Source organism: Festucalex cinctus, chromosome 9, assembly GCF_051991245.1.
Source record: "Festucalex cinctus isolate MCC-2025b chromosome 9, RoL_Fcin_1.0, whole genome shotgun sequence".
Lineage (NCBI taxonomy): Eukaryota > Metazoa > Chordata > Actinopteri > Syngnathiformes > Syngnathidae > Festucalex > Festucalex cinctus.
In genome coordinates, this window is record NC_135419.1 from 7330903 (window position 1) to 7353306 (window position 22404).

General features: G+C 39.8%; 1 protein-coding gene across 1 annotated transcript; it reads left to right on the forward strand.

Annotated features, from left to right (window-relative positions):
• The first annotated feature begins 1850 nt into the window (after positions 1-1850).
• Positions 1851-17060, forward strand: LOC144026260 (protein diaphanous homolog 1-like). The gene is made up of 11 exons (XM_077532847.1): positions 1851-1870; positions 2487-2674; positions 2770-2864; positions 3394-3495; positions 3752-3991; positions 4530-4659; positions 4849-4973; positions 5081-5245; positions 5554-5686; positions 8912-9001; positions 15249-17060. Exons 1-11 carry the CDS (start codon positions 1851-1853, stop codon positions 15434-15436), a joined length of 1476 nt encoding a protein of 491 aa, XP_077388973.1. The 3' UTR covers positions 15437-17060.
• Positions 17061-22404: the final 5344 nt, after the last annotated feature.

Here is a 22404-nt window from a genome sequence, read left to right on the forward strand (position 1 = left end):
CTATATGTCTGTAAATTAGTCTATAATTATATATATATTAGTCTATATATCTACGTGCTGAAGTTTATGTGCTTCTCATCACATGTGCTCAGCCTGCTCCTCACCTCCCCCACAGTGACTAACTGCAACGTGGCGCACTGCTCCATAGCCGCCACTAGAGGTGCCATTGGCTTACAAATGGAAGCCAGACGGGCCTGTGGAAACCACAGAGCAGCCATTTTACAAATCGTATTACTCCAAACCCCCATTTCATGAATCAGCCGTGATGTCAGCACGTCTCACTCTCTTTTCATTGGCTAGCAAGCAGCCGCACTGTAGTTGATGGAGCACACAAGCATGCCTACTCGCACATACACACTCCCTCATCATTTTTCACACATTGACCTCGTAGTGACATGCTGCAAAGGTCTCCTCTCAGATTAACAGGATTGTTTGAGATTATAGGTCACCTAGATTAGTGGCTCATATGTTGCAGCGTGTGTGTGCGTCTTAAAAGTGGAGTAGTGGGCAGATTGCTTTTAATATAAAACTGATATTAATTTAAGTTTATGTGTCCTATTGGGTGGCTGCCACTATTTAAATTATTCAAGTCTTTTTTTTTTTCTTCTTCTTTTTTTTTGGTCCTGTGACATCTGTCCATGTGTGATGGTCACTTCCTTGTTCCCTCCTACCTTTGTGGATATATTTATATCTTTGTCTGTGTTTGTGTATGTGTGTCTGTCTTCCTGTTTTGATATCCAGCTCTCAGTTTGTTATATCAACATTAAGGACATGGTGTTGTTGATTTGTGCCAGGATACACAGATTCTGCATATAGTACAATATAGACATGCCTATCAGTTTATTGTAGTAAGATGATACATAGATGATCGCTGAAGATTCATGAGGGAAAAAATGTTAGCAGATATGCAGGAAAACAATCATACTGAGGCCTTAGTCTGTTCTAACTCAGTGGTCAAAAGATGGGTTGAGGGTCTCATTAGGAGGCCTGGAATGGGGAACTGTGTAGCCTCTCGGGAAACAAAGTAGCTTTTGACTCATAATGAGCTTGCCACATGGATGCCATATTTTAAGAGGTAGATGTCTTTGTTGTCCAAGGGGATAGTTGCTTTGTTATTTAAAAAAAAAAAAAAATGTCAGTAAATAAATACATGTAAATACTATAATCGGCATCATTTTATGTAGTAAACATGTGATCTCACATCCATTTAAAAAAAAAAAAAAAGAAAAAGCTTCTGAAGTTTTTTTTTGTTTGTTTGTTTTTAATAAAGTTTTTCTATGGCATCAAGTCTGCAGCCCAGCCCGCTGTTGTAAAGCAACATTCACTAAATCCTGACATAAAAATAAATGTGGGCCTAAAGATTGGTTAATTATGAATACGTATGTACACCATGTATATGTGTGCCTTTTGGTGTATTTTATGAATCCGTTTCTGTACCATCTGGTAAAGAAACCAATACAAAGTTTATTCCAACAAATAGACCTAGTCCTGCTGACCTTAAAATCGAATTGACCTTTCCTCAGTGCAGTTTTTTTTGGCTTGCAATGTGGTGAGGACCAATCCAATGTACTTGTTCATCTTTCAGGCCTAATTCTTGTCCACCCCACTGAAAATGACGCATCCTTAGTCAGAAATGTGACCTTGTCCAAGCTTGTTAACACAAACACGTTTGTCAAGTGTGAGTGTGTCATAAAACGTACTGTATCTGCAAGCCTATTGCAAAAGTTAACATGCCTCACAGCTAACAAACGTCCGAGCACATTTAGCAGGCCGTGGGGACTTCTTACCCAACATTATCATCTCACATCATGGTCTCACTCATAAAAGCCAGTTTTCTGTGTGCAGTGCGGATGGAGAAAGATGAACTCTGGTGATGTTTATATGGAGTGAGTATTAGATGGCTAGGTGAGATGACTCTAAGTGCAGTTTGTGTTAGTCGTATACATGGCATGCTGTGAAAAAGTATCTGTCCCAGTTTTGTTTTGTTTTTTGGCATATTTATCACACTTAAATGTTTCAGATCATCTCACCAGTTTTAACATCTCACAAAGATAACCAAGTAATGATGAAGTTTCTAAATGATGATACTATTGGCAAGGTTTTATATATATATATATTCCTAGTTATTATTAACTGGCACTGTATATACATTTGCTATTAAGGAAGGATTGGTTTTATTCACTTTCGTTTTAACCAAATTGGGAAGTTAGTGAGTCACTTCCCACACTGTGTGGAAATATTTTGACTACTGAGACCCATCTCTTTACAAACAAAACAGTTTGAACAAATCTTCCCAGTTTATAGGAGCAGTTTGGATCAGGCTCTCCTTTTTAAGCATGAATATGTTCAAGCAAATGTCCTTTTATGAGTTTGGTGTGTAAGAACTTTAGAGCCCCTACTTCAACCACATCAAGAACCTTTTAAGGTGAACTAACGCAGAGATTAGCATCACCTAGCTCATTTCCCTTTCTTTCTTTGCTTTCAAGTTCAACTTTGTTTTTTTGGGGGGGGGATTGTGTTTGTAACAAAATTCTTCATGAGTTGCTCCTCAATTTGCCTTGTCTGTCCTCATCCCCAGCCAAAAAGGAACTCGAAGGTGCAGATGAAAAGCAGTTGCAGAAGAAGAAAGTCAAGGAGCTGAAGGTTCTGGATTCAAAGTCATCACAAAACCTGTGTACGTCTAAATAGTTGGCTTAAAAAGACACACCACAAGGCATGACGGTATTACTTTATATGCAACATTAACTTTTTTTGTCTGTGTTTACGTAGCCATATTTCTTGGATCTTTCCGTCTTCCATATGAAGAAATCAGCAACTGCGTCCTGGAAGTTAACGAGAAAGTCCTCACAGAGTCCTTGGTCCAGGTACAGCTTACCCTCGGTCGGTTAAAAAAGTTCATCTTGTCTTCAAATCGATAGAATCCTTTGGTTTTTCTTTTTTCCCTCGGTTCCTTATTAAGTATCATGTTTCATGTTCCCCGTCTTAATCCAAACACACAAAAATTACAAAGTTGCTCCTTAAATGAAATCATTGATCAGCAATAATGTTTCTCAAAGCAAAAGTTATTTTGAACCTTGAATAAATATGTATATTTTTGATATCCGCAGGCCGGCCCGGTCCTTTTATTCCCCCAGTGAAGAGCGGGGATCCGCTGTACTTTACAGTATATACAGTAATAGCCAGTGTCTACACAATTAATTGAGAATCAATGCAGGAGTTATATTAACAGTTTTGTCTTTAATAGTGCTTACTTTTGAGTGACAGAATGTAATAAGTTTAACAATGCTTATTAGTCCTATAGAGCTGCTCTCCATAATACTGCAAGCTTGTCAAAATATTAAAACAAAAAATAGTTTATATTGTGTATTTGTGTGTTTTGTTTGTGTCTTGTAGAACCTGATCAAACAGCTCCCCTCACCAGAGCAGTTAAGTGTCCTTGGAGAGATGAAAGATGAATATGACGACTTGGCTGAAGCTGAACAGTTTGGAGTGGTGGTAAGAAGGCATGCAATGATATACAAAACGTTGTTTGGGGTACTTGTAAATAACAATCCTGTATACATGTGATGCCAAATGAGAAATAGCAAATGGAGATATACTGATAATAAAGTAACACTCTTGTTGATTAGTCACAGTAATGGTTCATTTAGCAAAACAGACACTATTTTGTTCAACTGTAAAGGATGTCTAATGGATCAAATACCTCAGTCATGCAAGCCCCCACACATCCTTTATCCATATCCTTTCACAGATGTCTAGTGTGAAGCGGTTGCGGCCACGGCTCCAGGCCATCCTGTTCAAGCTACAGTTTGAGGAACAGTTGAACAACATTAAACCGGATGTGGTGTCTGTGACGGCAGCCTGCGAGGAGCTCAGAAAAAGCACGTCCTTCTCCAAGTTGTTGCAGATCATCCTCCTTGTTGGCAATTATATGAACGCAGGCTCCCGCAATGGCAAGGCCTTCGGCTTTTCCATATCATACCTATGCAAGGTAAAATAAATAAATGACTACTGTATAAAATCTCCAAATTAGTTTTAAGACGTGTCCCCTTGTCAGGCCTTTTTTCATATGTTTTTACATATCTTTTTACAAACCAACAACTGAAAAATGCTATTGAAAGATATGTTCTGGTTTGGGAATGGAAACTGCTGCTAGCATTAGCTTTAGACCCTTCCATTAACAAACTTTTTCTTGGCATTTTCAACTGGATGATCTTGTGTGTCTTGTTTGTGTTTTGTATCCACAGTTTCTATTTGCCTTGCAGGGTTTATAAGTAGGATTTGCTTTAGAGGGAAGAAAAAAGTACAACCTGATTTAGTTTAAGAATTCTTTGTGAGTGAGAGCATGGTTACTATGGCACCTGGAAGGCAGTGTTCTCACAAACGGATTCAGGCTTACTACATACCGTAGTTCATTTAAAAATGCTCCTGCTCCATTTTACAATTTTGGCAGCACTGGCTATTGTATAGATTTTTGATCAATCGCTTCATCAAATGACTCTTTTGAAACTAAATGTTCATCCAACCAGCTACGTGACACCAAATCAGCTGACCTGAAGCAGACTCTGCTCCACTTTCTCGCTGATGTGTGCATGGAACAGTACCCGGAAGTCATGAACTTTACTGACGAGCTCATCCATGTGGAGAAGGCCAGCAGAGGTACACTGGACATCAAAGTGATCTGTGCTGTCCTCACTTCATTTGTCCTTTAAAAACAAACACAACAGAATAATGAGCCATAGGTGTAAAAAATAAATAAATAAATATTAAATATTATATATATATATATATATATATATATATATATATATATATATAATACAATCTTCAATGTTTCTCTCGGTATAGTTTCTGCAGAGACACTTCAGAAGAATGTAGAAATGATGGGTCGTCAGATGAAGAACCTTGAGAAAGACATAGAAACCTTCCCTCCTGCACAAAATGACAAAGACCTATTTGTGGAGAAGATGTCGATATCCTTCTTATTTTACAAGATTATAATAATTCAGCAGTTGAATTATTCCTTATATATGTTATGATGGGGATATTTATTCTGTGTTCCTTAACTTAATGTGTTCACAATTTTGTAAGCAGTGCTCATGAACAGTATGAGAAGCTGGATATGATGCATAAAAATATGGAGAAGCAGTATACCGACCTGGGAGACTATTTTGTCTTTGACCCGAGAAAACTTTCAGTGGAGGAGTTCTTTGGTGACCTCAACACCTTTAAGAACATGTTCCAGGTATGTTGTTATCCATGCATTGCCCTATAGTTAACTGGACAAAGGAATCCCTGTTTATTGACATGACGTTGGAAGAGTCTGATTCATGTATTGTTGTTTATGCATCAACTGTGACAGTGACAGGCTTCCTGTCGGAGGTGACTTGTTTTGCCAACTCTTGTGATTAACTGACATCCTGGTTTTAAAGTGTTTACCAAACTGATCTACTTCATTTTAAGAGGAATTTTAATCTTACAATCTGTGATGTAGTATGTCGAAACTACATATGTCACATAATGTGAAAGAAGTTTTGTCTGTCCCTCCATCAGCAAGCAGTGAAAGATAATCAGAAGAGGAAGGAGGCAGAAGAAAAGATTAGAAGAGCCAAGCTGGCCAGGGAGAAGGCTGAGAGGGAAAAGGAAGAGAAACTCAAAAGGAATCAGCTCCTGGACATCAACACAGGTTAATGTTTTGCTCTTAAATGTGTGATTTTTAGGAGAAAAATACATCTCATTTTGTTATTTCCTTCATACTCCAGTTGGGGGCAGTCAGAGTCCACACTTCAGTGGAGAATGGCTGCATGTGCTTGAATGTGTGTGTGCAACATTCACAAACATAACAATTTGAAGACCAGAGATAATCTAATGTAGATGACTTGCTTTAAAAAAAAAAAAGAAAAAAGAAAAAAAGTATCAATAAATCTCTTCAGAAAGCAAGTTCAGAGTGGATACATGAACAAGAAACTGCCTGACCTATTTGTAACTCTTCTAGCAAATAAGAAATCTGCTTCCACACGCAAATAATTTCATGGTTTTCATAACAAAATGTACTGTGCTAAAATATGTATTTCTAGTCATCCCTTAATACACAGAAAGAATCGTCCTTGGCAGACACTTTTTCTCCCACTCCGAGTGTGACCTAGTTTCAGTACATTCCTTCTATGTGGCTCCAGTTTGGCATCTCCAAGGATTCCACAATTTCAGATACACTCAGATCAGGTTCAATCATATTAACCTTGTGATTGTTTGCGTGTGCTTATCTCTGTCTCTCTTTTGCGGACACTGTTCGTAAACTATGTAGTCTAAAGTTCATTTAATTTCTCCTCACTTTCTTTTGTTCCATCAAGCTTTCTCCTTTGTGTGCCTTTCAATTAAATCACTATAAAGGTACAGTCAGCCGAGAGAACACCACATGTAATATGTCGTCTGTGCGTTAGCCATATGGTGCTAAGGTTTTGATGTTGAAAGCAAGCGTGTTCATTTTTGTTTGCATTGTGCATCTAGAGGCATGCAAGTGGAAAATTCTAAGGCATCAAAGGTGTGTGCATGTGTCTGAGGAGATCATTTACATACAGGTGGCATATTTGAGTGCCTCAGGTCACTTAAACCCCCTATTTGAATTCAACCACACACAAATACAGCACAAAGAGCAGGTGTGTGTATTTGTTTATAACCCTCACACTGGATGGCTATGACACAATGGTTGTTTTCAGCAATGACACATTTGCACGTCCTTTCTTCCTTGTTACCCCCTGTTCTCGTTATGTCCCTCTAGTCTACTATTGTAGTCTTATCTCATGAAATCACCAAATGTTCTTCCTTCACACACTATCTCTGTCTGCATAGCACCCCAGCTGTTGATTAAACCCTGGAAGGTCAGGCAGTGAGTTTGGCTTTGCCATGACATTGTGAGTCAGATAGTAGTGAAGGCCGTGGCGATGCCACCCCCCACCCCTTCTTTTTCTTTTCCTGGGAACATATTTAAGTCCTCTGTATATTATATATGTACTTAAAGTTGATTAATGAATAACGTATTATGTATTGTGGTTATATTACCAGGGATATTCCACAGTATCCTCAGTGCTCTGACATGGAACTTCCCCATGCACTGGAAAAACACTGCTCTCATCCCATTTACTTGGAAATGGAACATACCATATTCATGCAACTAGGTGTCACTAGAGTCTGCAAAAAATACTGCATGGCTTTGAGAGAAAAGGGTGTGCGCATGTGTAACATCCCCACCCACTCAGATGCTGGTATGGGAACCACCACTGGGAGTGCTCACGCTCCACGCAAGTGCTTGTGTGACCAGGGTGGGGGAGGGTATGGTGAAGCGGAGGTTGCAGCAGCTGCCCTGTTGAGGCTTACACAGACACAATTGTCTCTATGCGTAGAGGTTAAAGGAGAAGGTTGAGGCGAGGACAACAGGAAAGCATGGGTGAGAGAGGGACTTTGAAGAAAATCACAATCACTTCACAAGTTCTCTATACTGTTCAGCGTGTCTCTGATTTTCAGCAGCTTCTTTTACAACGTATGTAAATGAACATCCACTTGGGGGGCTATTGCTCCACGTAAGAAATTGCCCCCACATTATATTTATGCATGTGCTAAATTGTGTTTGTTTGAATCAATTTGATCCAGAGTGTCATCTTTTAGAGCTCTCATGGTCTAATGCTATTACACAAATTAATCTGTCTTATGTTCTTAGTGGCCTCAAGCAAGTCCTTACAAACAACACATTTGGTGCACGTGTGGACATGTGACAAGCTTATACTTAACTTTGGACGTGACTTTTATAACCCCTCTTCATGTTGACTTCACTCTTTCATGCTACTCTACTAACCAGATCACACACTGAAAGCAGTTGAATTAAAAGAATACATGTTTATCGCATGCTGGAATAATTAGCCCTGTTGTTAACCCTGAACAAAGCAAATAAAGGGCTCCATTCAGTGAAAGAGGGATGTCTTTATCTAACAGTTTTGCTCAAGGCCAGACAGCGCCAAAACAACTGTTTACACTGTCATGCAGTGTGCTAGCACTGGCGGTTTAAAGCAACCATGTGATTAGTGTAAGCAGACTTGTGTCGAATGTGCTTCCCTCAAAGGAGAAAAACATAGCCTACATCACCAAGCATCAGTGTAGTTACCGACTATCGGCACAGAGCGGTGTATGTGAGCCATGGAAAGCAAATGTGTGAGGCGTTCTCTGGCATGACAGGGGAAGCCGCAAGCCATCTGCCGCATGGCTTATTGGAAGATGTGTGTGCGTGCCTCTGTGTGCGCACGCATACAACTGTGGGGGTTGGCGGGTGGCGACATAAACCTTTAACCCCGCTGCCTTCTTTTCCAGACCCCTCTCATCCTATTCAGAAATAATTAAAACCATCTGCCTGGCTGCAGAACTGTGCTACTAAATCTTCCCACTCACTGACTCACACACACTTTTACACAGTCAAGGGTCCGTCAAAAACATTGAGAAATACTGGGGGGAAAAACAAAACGATTTAAACAAAGGTCATCCATGCAATTCTGCATGATCAGTTTCCTGCCAGTACCTCATCAACTGTAGGCAACAGTTCCCGGTGTGTAGATGTTTTTCAGTTTAACACAAATTTGAGCTTTCTGCTGCTTGAAAAATACAGCATGAAGCTGCAGTGACAGCACAGCAGCTCAACTAGGTCAGTGCTTATCTGGGTTAATATGGCAAATCTTCCAACATGGCCTGCCCACGTGGGTCTAAAGAAAATCACTGATAGGCAGACAGCATAGCAAAACGCCTCAAAATTTGAATGTATTTTACGTGCTGTGTTGATTACAAATTACATGAATGCCGGTGGGGGATGTATTTCCTCATTAATTGGTTCTTGATGCAGAACTCACGTTATGTTTTGATGTGCTTTCAGAGGGTGATGAAACTGGCATCATGGATGGCCTCTTGGAGGCACTGCAGTCTGGCGCTGCTTTCAGGAGAAAGAGAGGACCCCGGCAAGCAGGTACACTTAACTACTGTACTCAATGCATTTCTTTTTTACATAGTTATTGTTTTTGTGTTTTAATATATTGTTCATGTTTTCGTAATGTGTCTTCTTACTTTTGTCACCTTGTAACTCTCATTACCAGATGTTTCCTTTCTTATTCTTTTTGTGGGTGCTGGGGGTCAGTATATGGATTAAAAAGTTAAGGAAGTGGGACAATACAAGTACCACGATCATTTTACTACGAGTGAGTTTATCTAACGAAATTAAAAGGGAAAAAAAAGAAAGTTTGTCTGTGATGTTATGTATTATAGGATCTCTTTGAGACAGTGAATTGTTACTGTTGGTTATGCCAACCTTTTTATACGCTCAGTAGAATGTTGTTACAGTCAACTGTTCGGTCTTTCACATTGGACATCACCACTGCAGTAATTCATCATCATCAGAATTGATGACAAGTCCATTCAGTACATTGGTAATATAGGGAATTTGAATCACTTTGAGAGGACCAACAATTATTCGCAAAAATTCTCGAGTCACAGTCGGGCTTAGTCCCTATCCCTCACATATAGGGATCCACTGTATTCCATTCTATTTTTTTCTTTATCCGTTGTTGGTGAGTCTGTAAGACCAAAATAATCAAGTTTAACTCTGCAGCAAACTTTGAAATGTGAGTTGCTAAGAGTCCATTGTTAAGAGAAGCCCGAGTGCGTGCGCGAACATTCACACATGAGGGTATGAGTGTGTGCAACCCTATCCCGCCATCAATAGAAGCCAGATGTGAAGTGGTGCCGGAGTTGGAGGGTAGACTGCATTCTTTCTGCCTTCTTGTTTTATGTGTGTTTTGTAAAGTAAAGAGGAAAATCAAAGCAAAATGTATGTTAACATTAAGACATGGGCTACAATTAAACTTTGGGCCAGTTACTCTACTTGAATATATTTCAGTGAGCCTGACAGAAATGAAAAACAGGTTAGGTTTATAGTCAGTCCCGCAGAATACTGTTTTGCTGCCTCATTCCTCACAGGAAAAAGCAGAGCATGTGTGAGTGAGTGCATAGCTGTGGTAGAAAGAAAAAAATGTCGACGGAGATCACATTTCATCTTAAACCCTCCCTAAGTTCTCGATTTGACCGTGAAGTCATATTAACCACTGGTCAGTAATTTCCCCGCTTGTATGGGGGCGGTGTTATGTATCCGCTTTGCCCAGAGTATGTAGCTACTATTTTACAACAACTTGCAAGTACTCCTCATCTTGCAGACTGTGTGGGAGGGGCTGCACACCATAAAGAGCAGGCTTTTCCTTTTTGGCTTTGGCAGTGTGCGAGTCAGAGAGCTTGATTTAGCAAAAGTGACGCAGGAGATTCATTCAGTCTTTGGCTGAACTGATATGTATGGGACACCACAGGGGCCACAGGCTTCCTCTATCAGTAGACATATATAAAAAGAAGCTGTGCTCTGATCGGAAGCATTGATATTAATTTTTAATGTTGTGTGTCAACAAATTTAGTAAATATTGTACATGTATATGATTTTCTATATGCACACTATGTATTGGGGCGGCGTGGCTAAGTGATAGTGTCCGTCTCCCAATCCAGAGGTTGTGGGTTTCGATCCCATGCTATTGTGATCATGTCAAAGTATCCTAGAGCAAGATACTGAACCAAGTTGTGTGTGGGAAATGAGTAGTCGATTGTAAAGCGTTTTGAGGGCCTTGTTAGGTGGAAAAGTGCTATCTTACAGTATAGACACAAGGCTGGAAGAATGAGAACTGTAAGATGGAAGAATAGTTTCTTCCCTACTGTGAATGTTTACTACAACAAATTTGACCAAATGCATTTGTGAACAAGATGTTTTGATAACAGGGCTCAGGATTTTCAACAGCCATATAAGCAGGACTTTTGGGAACATTCAAATCCTCCTGCTCCCTCAATTAGGGCATAAACATGCTAGGACAGAAAAGGGTCTTCCCCAAACTGGTCCATGAAAGTTGCAAGTGTACAATTGTCCAAAATGCTGAATAATTAAGATTCAGGGACAACTAAGAGGTCTTGACCTGATGGATTAGATTCCTGTTTAAAATGTGTGTTTGTGGTTTTAGTCTCCATATTGTGTTGTTCCTTACAAAGTTATGACGTGCCACACTAAGTCCTACACGTGACGTACCCCTCTTATTCATGCCCCTATTCCCTCCACAGTTGTGCAGACTGCAACAAATGTCATCTATGTGAGGTTAAAAGACCAAAACGAGGGCCTATTGAGTGTGTTGACAAGCTCATTGTGTCCCAGCACTGTGACTGAATGCGAAGCCACGAGGCTGCGCAAGCTATATAGTCTTCACCTTTGACCTGTACCTCAGCTCACTGTGGGTATTTGTGCTGCTTGTATAGAATGAGTTGGCAGGTAGCCTTGGGTGCACCCAGCTGTCTTAACACCCTCCCTCTGCCCACTGCTCAAACATGTGCAGACAAAACACATGCAACAGATGTCTGCATGCCACAAACACAACACAAAGGCACACATGGGTGTTTGCATACCAATACCTCCTCTCCATCATACTGCACAAGGTGTACTTTTTTCAAGCGCTCACATTCTTCTTCAGGTTGTTACTTCAAGATATTTTCATGCCATGTCAATGCAAACCAGAAACTTGGAAGCTAATGCCATACATTAGCACTTTCTATGTGGAGGAATGTGTCTAATCACTTACCACCAACCCATCTGCTCGGTCGTGACCTCCATCCAATCAGTTCAGCGACTAGTTGACAAAGCACCAATCAGAACAAAGCAGCACAGATGATGCGGATGGCAACAATGGAGCACACGCTGGCTCCGCACACCGTCTGCCCCCTATAGAAAAGCCGTGCTCTTTCACAGATGTCCACACAGGGACACAAACAAGGGAAACAATTGAGTCCATTTGGGTGTGGGCCGTCATTGATCACATCATCGTTGAAGCAGGGATGACATCACACACACTTAACACCCACCAAGACAATCAGGGCAATAACTCACATACCGTGGTTTTCCAAAGTCAACACACCCCTGTTCAAATGCCAGGTTTTTGTGACCAATTAACACTGGCACTACTAGAATTCTAAAACAACTAGATCTCCCAGAGCAGTCATTTTGACGGGTTGCACTCTCACCTAATAATAATAATAGTAATCCCCTAATATGGTTATTACTCACTGTTTTGAGTAGCTAATAAAGCCCCTCTCTAGTATAGTTTTTTATATATATATATATATATATACACAGAAAGAGGAAAAGTCAAAAGACATGGAACATTGTTGATCTATGTAAATTTTGAGAACAGTCAAAATGACGGGTCTGGAAGATTTAAAAAATGTGACCAAGGTAAAGAGTTTTTAAAGTTTTTCCACAACTCATGTGAGTCCCCCCCCCCCCCCCCCCCGCCCCCACCCCCACCCCCCCCTTTGGTAGCAGTTTTGCTAATCAGTGACTTATTTTTATACTTTTGAGGAGCAATATTTTCCAGGTTAACCACGTGAAATGAAGCAAAAGTCTCATTTAACAAATACAACGGGGAAGCCAAATGTAGGGCTTTAACTATCAAATATTTTAGTATTCACGTATACTATTGAAAACGTATGATTGAGTGTTATGATAAATCATGATAATTATTTTTTTTTCTTGGTTGAGAGCAATTATGAACATAAGAAGAAATGTTTCATTTTTATATATAACAAAAAAAGTACATTTCAGTTTAAACTTAGTCTCTGTATCAAAAACATAAGGCATTGATTTAAAAAAAAAAAAAAGGCATTAACAACCTTAGTGCAACTTCACTAGAGCCACTAGAATTTTAACATGTGACATTAAAACAGTAGCATCATGGCTGTGTGTTTGTGATAGATGTGCTAATGAGACAAATATTCTGTACACCACTATAATTTATGAAAGCATTCTAACTATAATGGGGACACCTTGAGAAGAAACAAGCACACTGTATGACGTAATGGTTTAACTTGTGGGCCACAAATTTGACGGTAGTCATAATTAACAGAAACCTAGTCCTCCACAGTGCTTGTGGCACCCTGTAATGTAAAGATTTATTCATTATTTCACAAAATGTTGGCATTTGAAGAGTGGTCTCTTAGCCACTGTACCTGCATGCACTAGCAATGACCATTGTTTGATGATGTCACCCTTGAAGCTGCGTGTTACTCAGTAGAGCCAGAGGAGGGTGCTACAGATAGATCCTAATAAATGGACCATGTATATGGACAGTACAGGCTGTGCCAAAGTTTTACTCTTGAGTGTATCCTAGTTTCTGTTCGAGTACATAAAGCCATAGAGATGGATGTTTGATAGATACATTATTAGGCTTTGGTAATCTTAAGTCTTGCATTGGTTTACTTCACACCTCATCATTGCTGTGTGTTCGCTATAGAGTCAAACATTCTTTAGCTCACCATGCAGTCTTCTGGAGTATAATGTGTTTCAGATGATCTTTTCCCTTCAGCTCAGTGTTCAAACAAACCCCGTATAGTATAGTGCCACACCCACCCGTCAACTAATCTTTTGATCTAAGTCTCGACGTCCCATTTTGCTCCTGCTGCGCAACCAGGCGTCACGCCAAGCCCGTGGATCATTTAGTCAAAGTACCAGCTACTGTGTTAGACGTGCTGAGGATGTCCTCTCTTTGCAACAGCACGTGTTTAAAGATTAGGCAAATCATTTTGGACTCTATTTCCCCTCATTCCGAGCCCACAAGAGACATCATTCTGTACAAGCACAATTTGCGTACTGAATATGCTCAGCCTTTTCCTTTAGTGTAAAAGAAAAGCTGAAATTATTAAGTTATATGTTCGATCATAGTCTATATTCTAGCTACCACATTCAATAGTGATTGAGCATCATTCAAAAATTATGTTCTGAACTATTGGCATGATTTCCAGGAATTATTGAAACTGGGGAAATAATATACAAAAATATAATACATTGCAAAAATCTAATGTCAAAGAATAATGTCAAAATCTAAACTATTGAGTTCTTAAAGTGACGTTCCATTCACGTCTGAAGATGGCTCACTTTGATGGAAGCCCGTCACTCGGGTGCTCCCAGGGCTGCTCAAGTTACATAATTCCTTTCCTTGAGATATTTAGAATGCAATTCTACTCTCATTCTTTCACTTGCCACTCTGCAAGCAGTCTGTCAATATTCATCACTATTCCATACAGGCATCTTGTTCCTGAGTTGTATCCAAATGTGTTTTCCTGTTCCCATGAAGACGCACCACACATAATGTCTGCCATTTACCGTCTGGAACTAGAATGCTAATAGAAGAATAGAATCAATAGTAAATTGAGCTGTGAAAAAAAATGTCTGTGGAAATTTGTATTTTTAAACATCTCACAATCCTTCTCTCCTCTTTCCTTGCCAGACTCAATAGTGTCTTTATCGCAGCTTATTCTGGAGACATGATTGGTATAACTGCGTTGTGTTGTTTCATCTTCATACAGTGAGAAGCATGTGTTGTGTTTTGGGTTGACATTTGTGTTACCATGGTTCATTTTGCATGTGTGGTTTGCGTCGTCACAACACTGACAGAGACTTCCTGTGATTAACCGGCTGACGTTAAACAAATATAAACACTCCAATGCAATCTCCCCCTGACCTGTTTAATTCAAAATGGCTGCTGTGCTGCTGCACAACTGACGAAGAGTGTGTGGGAGAGCAGGTAGGGGAAGAGACGACAGCCTTTCTTCATCGCGCTCGTTTCTGAACACCTCCCAAATCCTCTTTCAGCTCTTCAACCACTTCATTCTGTCATCCATGATGGATCCGCACAACTTGTTATTCCTTTGACGCTCTCCACGTATTCGTTTGGCACTAATCCGCACATATGAGTGTGCCTCTAAGCTGTCCAGTACGTGGTAATGCATGTGCCAGGATGCCGTCCACAAGATTAGATACTCCAACACAATACAAGAATTTTATCAAAACAGTTTTTATTTTTTTATTTTTTTATTATTATTATTAGACTTGTAGTGGGCATTTTATATATTGTGCACTTATGTGCATGTTTGCATATTTGTGTGGGTGTGTGTGCGTGCATGTAGCTCAAACGTCAAAGTTTTGAGAATTGAAACTGTTTGAATAGTTTGCAGTGGTGAAAATCAGCAGACACATGACACCTTGTCCTGCCTGCATTGCCTTGTTATGATCTCAACACGATTTGTCCCGGCCTGCGTATTTGCTAATGTCACTGGCTCACGTTGTGTTTGCTGCTCTTTCTCAGCCAACCACAGAAGAGCTGGTCATGCAGTCACCAACATCCTGGCCAAAGAACTGATGCAGGAAGACGTATCTTCATCCAGCAAGGCGCCCATCAAGAAGGGGAAGTTTGATGAGAAGGACGAGCACAAAATCGAAGCGGGAGATTCATTAGAGGAGCTACTGGAAGCCACGCCTACTCGCTCCAGTTAGGCTATGTGGCCATTTGTTTTTGTCTTATTTGATGTATAATTGTCACATGCATCCAAGCAGGTTTGCTTCTCATTGCTGCAGCCAATGTTGACAGAAAATTCAAGTTAAGCATCATCACACACTTGTAATCTGAATGAAAGATGTCCGTCATTCAGCCAATGAAATGTTGCCACTTTGGGACAAACTGTTTTTGATGTCATGCTCTGCACTTGTTCATATATGTTGTTTGTTTCTTCACTATAGTTCTTAATCACTTACTTCACTGCTCCAGCATTGACAGAGCATGTTGGAAGAAGTATTCACTGTTATTTCCCATTTTGTTTTCAAAGAATGTCAGGCACATACAGTATGAACTGCTTAAAATGGTTAGTTTTGTTGCGCCACATATTGGCCACTTTTTTCTTTTTTCTGGTAATCTTTGTTTTTGTTTGATACATTGCTGTTTGTAATTGCTGATAATTTTGCTGTGTTGCTGGAGAAAGTGCCAATGAGTAAGTCCATTTCACTCAGTCACAGCTTGCGCTCGGTATCAGCTCACAGTGGGTGAATGATTTAGGTTTTTTTGTGTTTTTTTGTTTTTTGTTTTGTAATGCAAGGGATGACACACTTAAACAAAGAAATCCAGCACAGTCCAGCGATAAACATTCCTTTCAATTTTCCAGCTGTGTTTTTTGAGAGAGTTTTTGCAGATCCCAAATGTCTGCTTGGGTCACACGTATTTGGAAACTGCCTTTCAAAAAGCATTTTACATGCCTGTGTGCTTTTGAGTGCGTAATGTGAGACATCTATGTTTTTGTACCTACATATATGTGTGGCTGTGTGTTTTATGTAATTATTGTACCCACCACTATGTCATAAATTCTACATTTCTTAAGCAGTTGTGTGGTATCTGCGGTGCTGCACACTGGAAAAACTGGCCAAAAATGCACGTCTGTGTGTATTGGTACTTTGTGGTGGTGGAGGGGGGGGAGCCCACAATGAATTGACGGATGGATTCCTTGCCAATCATCCTCCTACTCTCAACATACCCACTCAAGTACAAGCTGCAACTTCAACACGAGCCATCAGCAAATATGTTTATGATATCCCTATGCAAACAAATACTGTAATTTGTCCTTTTGCCACCTTCTGCTAGCTTAAAATAACTGCATGTACTGATATCAACTTGCTGATTCCACCTTCAACATGTGACATGGCGGAGTGAGGCTGGAAAAGGTGTCGTTCAGGGAGGGAATCCTTGTCACCTACTGGGGTTGCTGTTATTTGCACACTTTAATGATAACGGCACACCAGATCTCATTGAAACATAAAAATCTGCTGTAGTTGTTGTATAGCCAAGGATGTTGCATCTATGTGTGTGCCAGATACTGAAATGTGGCTCTTTTTGGCATTAGAGAGGGAGATACAAAATAAAAAGGAAAACATCACTGGAATATACGTTTTGTTTTTCTATTTTTTTCCCTTTGTAAGAGATTTTCTGTCAATTTTTACAGTTGATTATTTTTTTATACATCTTATTAAATGCATATGCTTTGCTCATCTTTTTTTCAGAGATTTCTTTGTATTCAGAACAATGCACATATTTCTGTTTGCTATGCAGAAAAATTAAAGTGTCTTTCAATAATTCAAGTTTGTTTCTAGTTTTTTTTTTTTTTTTTTTTTGTTAACGTGTTCAATGTGGTCTATGTTGTATGTTAAAAGTTTTGTTTTGTTTTTTAAACAATCATGCCCTAACTGGCCTAAACATAACATTCAGATTACCACCGCATTTGTGGAATATGATTTAAGTAACAAAATGTACCTATTTTTATCCATGTCAGTGGATGGCCATTTTGCCGCTTGCAGTCGACTGAAAATGACATCACAATTGATCAGGACTCGGGTAGCAACCAATCACGGCTGCCTTCTCTTTTCTGAAGCTGAGCCATGATTGGCTGTTAGCTGAGCAACTATGATGTCATTTTCAGTTGACACAAGTGGCAAACTGGCCCCCTCCTGAAATGGATGAAAACAGGTGGATTTTGCTCATATTCCACAAACACAATCTGAATACCGTATTTAGACTAGTGGGCCTGCATAAAACATTATTGTAAATAAACACACTGAATGTAAAACTTAGTCAAATCCAACTAAATTATATGTCATCTCTAGGCTTTATTTTTAAGAGGCGATTTATTGCACCATCTCCTCCTTAGCCTCCCATAAAAGCAGGTTTTTAAGTGAAAATGGCAGAAAGTTATGGTGCACTCTGCAAAGCCATTATTTCATTGCCAGAAGACAGCAGGCGGAATGTTTAAACAGTGGAAACTACTCAGTTTCACAAATGCATTCCAGAGCTCACTGCAGCTCCAAAGATTTAAAATGTTTTTTCCAGCATGGATTCTTGGTCTTCCACTGACATGTAACATTATACAGTGTGTGTATGTTTGATCCCCTTTATGCTAACATTTGTCTTTGCCTTCATTTATGCCCGTTTGCCTTGTTGTGCTTCCATTTTGTGGAAAGCCGTCTGATTTAAAAGCAAAGGCATGATTCATGTGGAAGAGCCATACCGCAACTCCATCAAACAAAATTTCCAGACACAAAATATTGTTGAAACAAATTCCACAATATTATTTGCAGTATAGCTGCCTCCTATTTTCTTCACGTGTTTGCCAGGTGTACCAAACGTTAGTCCTTATCTATGATCCAGATATGGTCTATCTCACACAAGTCAGCCAGTCATCTCCTCCAAGGACTCCGCCAGCCTTCTTCCTGTCTGTGTGGAATATGTCAGAAATTCCACGTTGTGTCACTGCAGAACCGCACAAGCATGCCAGGAAAAGCATCTGGAGACTCTGCCTGACCTCAACGTCAACTGAGGTCAGAACAGGAGACCTCTCCAACTTTTGGACTTGCATAAGAGGGAAACTGGTCCATATGTTTTCAGCGGGAAAAGTTTCCATTATCCTTGAAATATTGTTTATTTCTTCTATTTGAAGGAAGTGAAGTACTGATATTTTTGTATGACAAAGTTGAAATGAGTGAAGCATGACATTTTGTGGTTTATCTTGAGCAAAATTCCCTGCCCTTACTTTAAATGGAGCGTCAACTGTGTTCTATCTACGACTGCCCTGATGCCACTTTTCCAGACTGAGAGTGCAAGTACTGTATTAATATAAATACTAAATTGTGAATAACATGTTGGACAGAAACAAACATTTCTTGAACATGTTTTCACTTGAATATCACACTTTTTAGAGTAACAGCTTGTCTTTATTTTAACATGCAAATACATTTCACTTAACTGTAGCGTGTAACACAAGGTATCTCAGTTATGTGGTGTCTCAGTCTGAACACTAGGGGCGCTATTTAACACATTCATTGCCAGACCAGCAAAAAAAAATCATTTGACGTATTTTTCCGTCAATGGCAGTGAATGAGTTAAAAAGCAGTTCATGTATAGGAGCCAAGAGAATAAGTAGGAGTACAAAAAACGGTTATCTCTTGTGTTATCTGCACATTGCTCGTATCAGGCAAGTGGTATCAGTGTTGTAGTAACAGAGGTTTTTTTTTTTTTTTTTTTTTTTTTTTTTTTTTTTTTTTTTACGAGTATATTACAGATATGCAGCATTTGTACCAATCGGCATGATATTTACATCTAGTTATAGGTCCACCATCTTCAGTGTAATTATATTTTATTCTGTGATCGGCATTGTTAAAATACGAGCTGTAATCATTTTAGCAGCTCTGGTATTCAAAATGTTTAGATTTTAACTAATGAAGTATCTTTAAGTATTTAGAGGTCTAAGAACAAGGAATGTCATACACATAACTTTTTTTTTTTTTTTTTTTTTTTACTTAGCAGTGTCTCAGTTAAGCGATGGCTTTTGGATGGTGTGCAAATGCTAATTTGTCTTAATGAGAAAATCCAGATTAAAAACATTCTAATCCGTCACGATTTCTCAGCCCCTCCTGATTTCCCAGAATGCTTCATTCTCTTGTTATTGTACTGTATTGTGCTTGTGAGAAAATCTGTGTGTGTGTGTGTGTGTGTGTGTTTGCGTGCATGTATGTGTGTGACCTTATAGTCTGGAACAAAGAAAGAGGGCAGTATTATGTGCCAGACTACACAATGACACGGCCATTGATAGCAGAAACAGACGACCAATGGAGGCGCAGGATGATGTTTTTCTCAGCCTGTGATTGGCTGGCCTGGACAGGCTGTCGGTCTCCAGGTAGCAAAGTGAATCTCGGAGGAGAAAAGGATGGAGGGAGTGCAGGAGAGGAGACGTGTCCTCAGCTGTGGATGAATGAAAACAATAAATCCACATATAATTGATGTATTTTGGACCGTCATCCTGTATGTTTTGTTTCAAATGTATGTTTGTGTATCAATCTTTTAGTGGTGTTGCCAGCAGCACTGTGAAATAAAAGGTTTCATTTTAGTTTAAACTTGGCTGAACACTCCTGGACTGTTCTCGCTGGCCTTTTCTCTTTCAGACAAGTTTGGACGCAAGCCTGCCCTCATTTGTTCACGTTGGACACTTTTCAACTTTCCAGCAGGCAAGAACACAATTCTTTACCAAAGAGGGCTGGTTACTGCCAATAGACTTTTTTTGTTTTTTCCTATAACGTGACTGAATGACTTAACTTGCTTCCAAGACAGCAAATGGATTCACACACCTGCTCGCAGCCTGGTCATCATATCTTAATGTTGTGCCCTTGATGAAATGACATGGCTGCTTGTATGACATCCTGTGTGTGACACGCCAGTAGCAGACAATTAACACGGGCCACTAAAATGTCAACCGATTGGCTGTGCCATCACGCTGATAAATAACGTCTCCATCAGCACAGCCACGCTTCAAAGAAACTACAATCCTGTTGACTGATGATGTCATCTCTATTTCTTTGTCTCTTGTTATCACTTTGTTGCTTCTTTCCTGTTATCTTCATGTAGTCAGTAATCTGCTGGTCTAAACGCTATCAGAAAAACAGACCGTTTGCAGCCTAATTCTAAAATTCAATTGTTCTGTGACATCTCTTCTTTTCATAGCGTTTCTCTTATATATATTTTTGCCCAATCAGATTTAAGCCTCTGTGTTGCCATGTCAATCTGATCTGCCCAGGACTTTCAGAATCCAAAGTCCTGGACAATGTATTATATTAGCAAAAGGGGTGTTCAATAACGCCCCTTTTTTTTTTTTTTTTTTTCAAGACTAATACAATTTCGAGTATCAACTCTTCAGTAGTTACCTATAACAATACACACTAACACTAATTGTGGGAATGCTGAAAAACCTTTATTTATACTTATAGTGGGTGGTGCGGTGGAGCTTTGACCAGCAAACAGGTGGTTTGAATCCTGCCCTAGACTGGTTGCAGTTCAAGTTTTCTTTTTATTCATTAATCATTCAACTACAATTAATAATTAGTCATTTTCACATAATTTATCTTTCAATTTACTTCTTAAGCATTCACGTTCCACATGCATTCAAATCTTAGCACTCGGCTATTATCATTCAACTTTCAGCATTCCCACGCAATTTCTCCAGAAAATGCACTTTGTTTAGCAAGACATAAAATGTCTTTTTTTTTTTTAATAAAGTAAAATAAGCCAGCATTTTTTGGTTCTCTTGTATGGTCGGTAGGAGCAGAATTTCTAACGTCCAACTTTGTCTAACTCATCAGTGGCATTTTGCGCAAATTAATGCATTTACTGTATTAATCAGGATCTCTGGTGTATATATTTTATTATTTTTTAAACATGTTTTTTTTTTGTCATGTTAGTCGATAAATATTGATTCAGAGTGGTACAGTGATTTGGATGCTGTTATATTGCAAAAAAGTTTAAAAATTCATTATCTTGGTCATTTTGGGAGTAGGTGGGTTATCATCGTCATTATATATGGCATTTGAACAAGGGTGTGTAGACTTTTTATACTCATTTTGTGTATAGCATACTGGATGGTCACGCTGCTTTCTTCGTCATGGACCCCCTGTCAACCCCTCAGGCCGTTATTGCTGTCTGGCGCCGATCACGAAAGTCTCAGACCCTGACCCACTTCATGACATGATTATTGTTGAGCGTCCTTTTTCAGTTTTGAGGTCTTGTTTTTGAAGTTTGTTTGTGTGGGCCCTCCCTGCTGCCCCCTATCTGTCCGTCTCTGTCTCGGAGTGGCCCGAAAGCCCACTTGGCAGTAAACAGCCAATTGACCTACATCATGATGAGCCTGCAGCAATCTGATTTCCACTGGGAGCACTCGTCTTCTGCCTTCCAAATCCCGTGCGGGGAGGGGGGCCATGCTAGACAGTGCATAACGGTGACATTTGGAGGCTGAAATTGCTTCTAGCAGACATTTCAAAACTCATAAAGTCCTTCTAGTTGAATAAACTTATTTTAATGCATGCATGATATACAGTACATATTTGCAAGGAGGTTCAAGAGAGTTGCCATTTTCCCCCGGATACGAGACAATAAAATGTTGAGGGTAAAGACAGAGACAATGACATCATTCCTTTGCCCGGTTGTCATGGTTACACCCACATCCAGCCAGGGGGAATGAGATATTTGCACCAGCTTCCCTGGATATTTTCCCTCCTTTGTTTCATTGTTAAATTGAGGCATGTTTTACTCCTAGAGACCGTCCACCATCAGCCATCTTGCAGATTTTCCTGTCAATCATGTGATTTTGGCTCACTTTGGCATGCAGGATGGCAAATGTGAGGGGAAGAATGGGCGGGGCTTGGAAACAAGGGCTACACACAGAGAGGAGAGGGCACAGCTGCACAGTGAGACACAACATTAGGTACATCTGCACATTTGAATGAGACACGGGCAAATGTCTATCTAAAAATTGGTGATACTGCAAATTTGTGGCCGGCAAGTGCAAACGTGAAGATGAAAGGTCCAAAAAGACAGTTTTGAATGAAAGCATGCATGGTGGGTGGGGTCTGCTTGTGGTAAATAGAGAGTAGCAAAAGCT

Coding starts and splice junctions, on each gene's coding strand:
- LOC144026260 (XM_077532847.1), top strand. CDS start 1,851: ATGGAGAAAGATGAACTCTG. Junction 4,660..4,848: donor TGTGGAGAAGGCCAGCAGAG/GTACACTGGACA, acceptor CTCTCGGTATAG/TTTCTGCAGAGACACTTCAG. Junction 4,974..5,080: donor TATTTGTGGAGAAGATGTCG/ATATCCTTCTTA, acceptor TAATGTGTTCAC/AATTTTGTAAGCAGTGCTCA.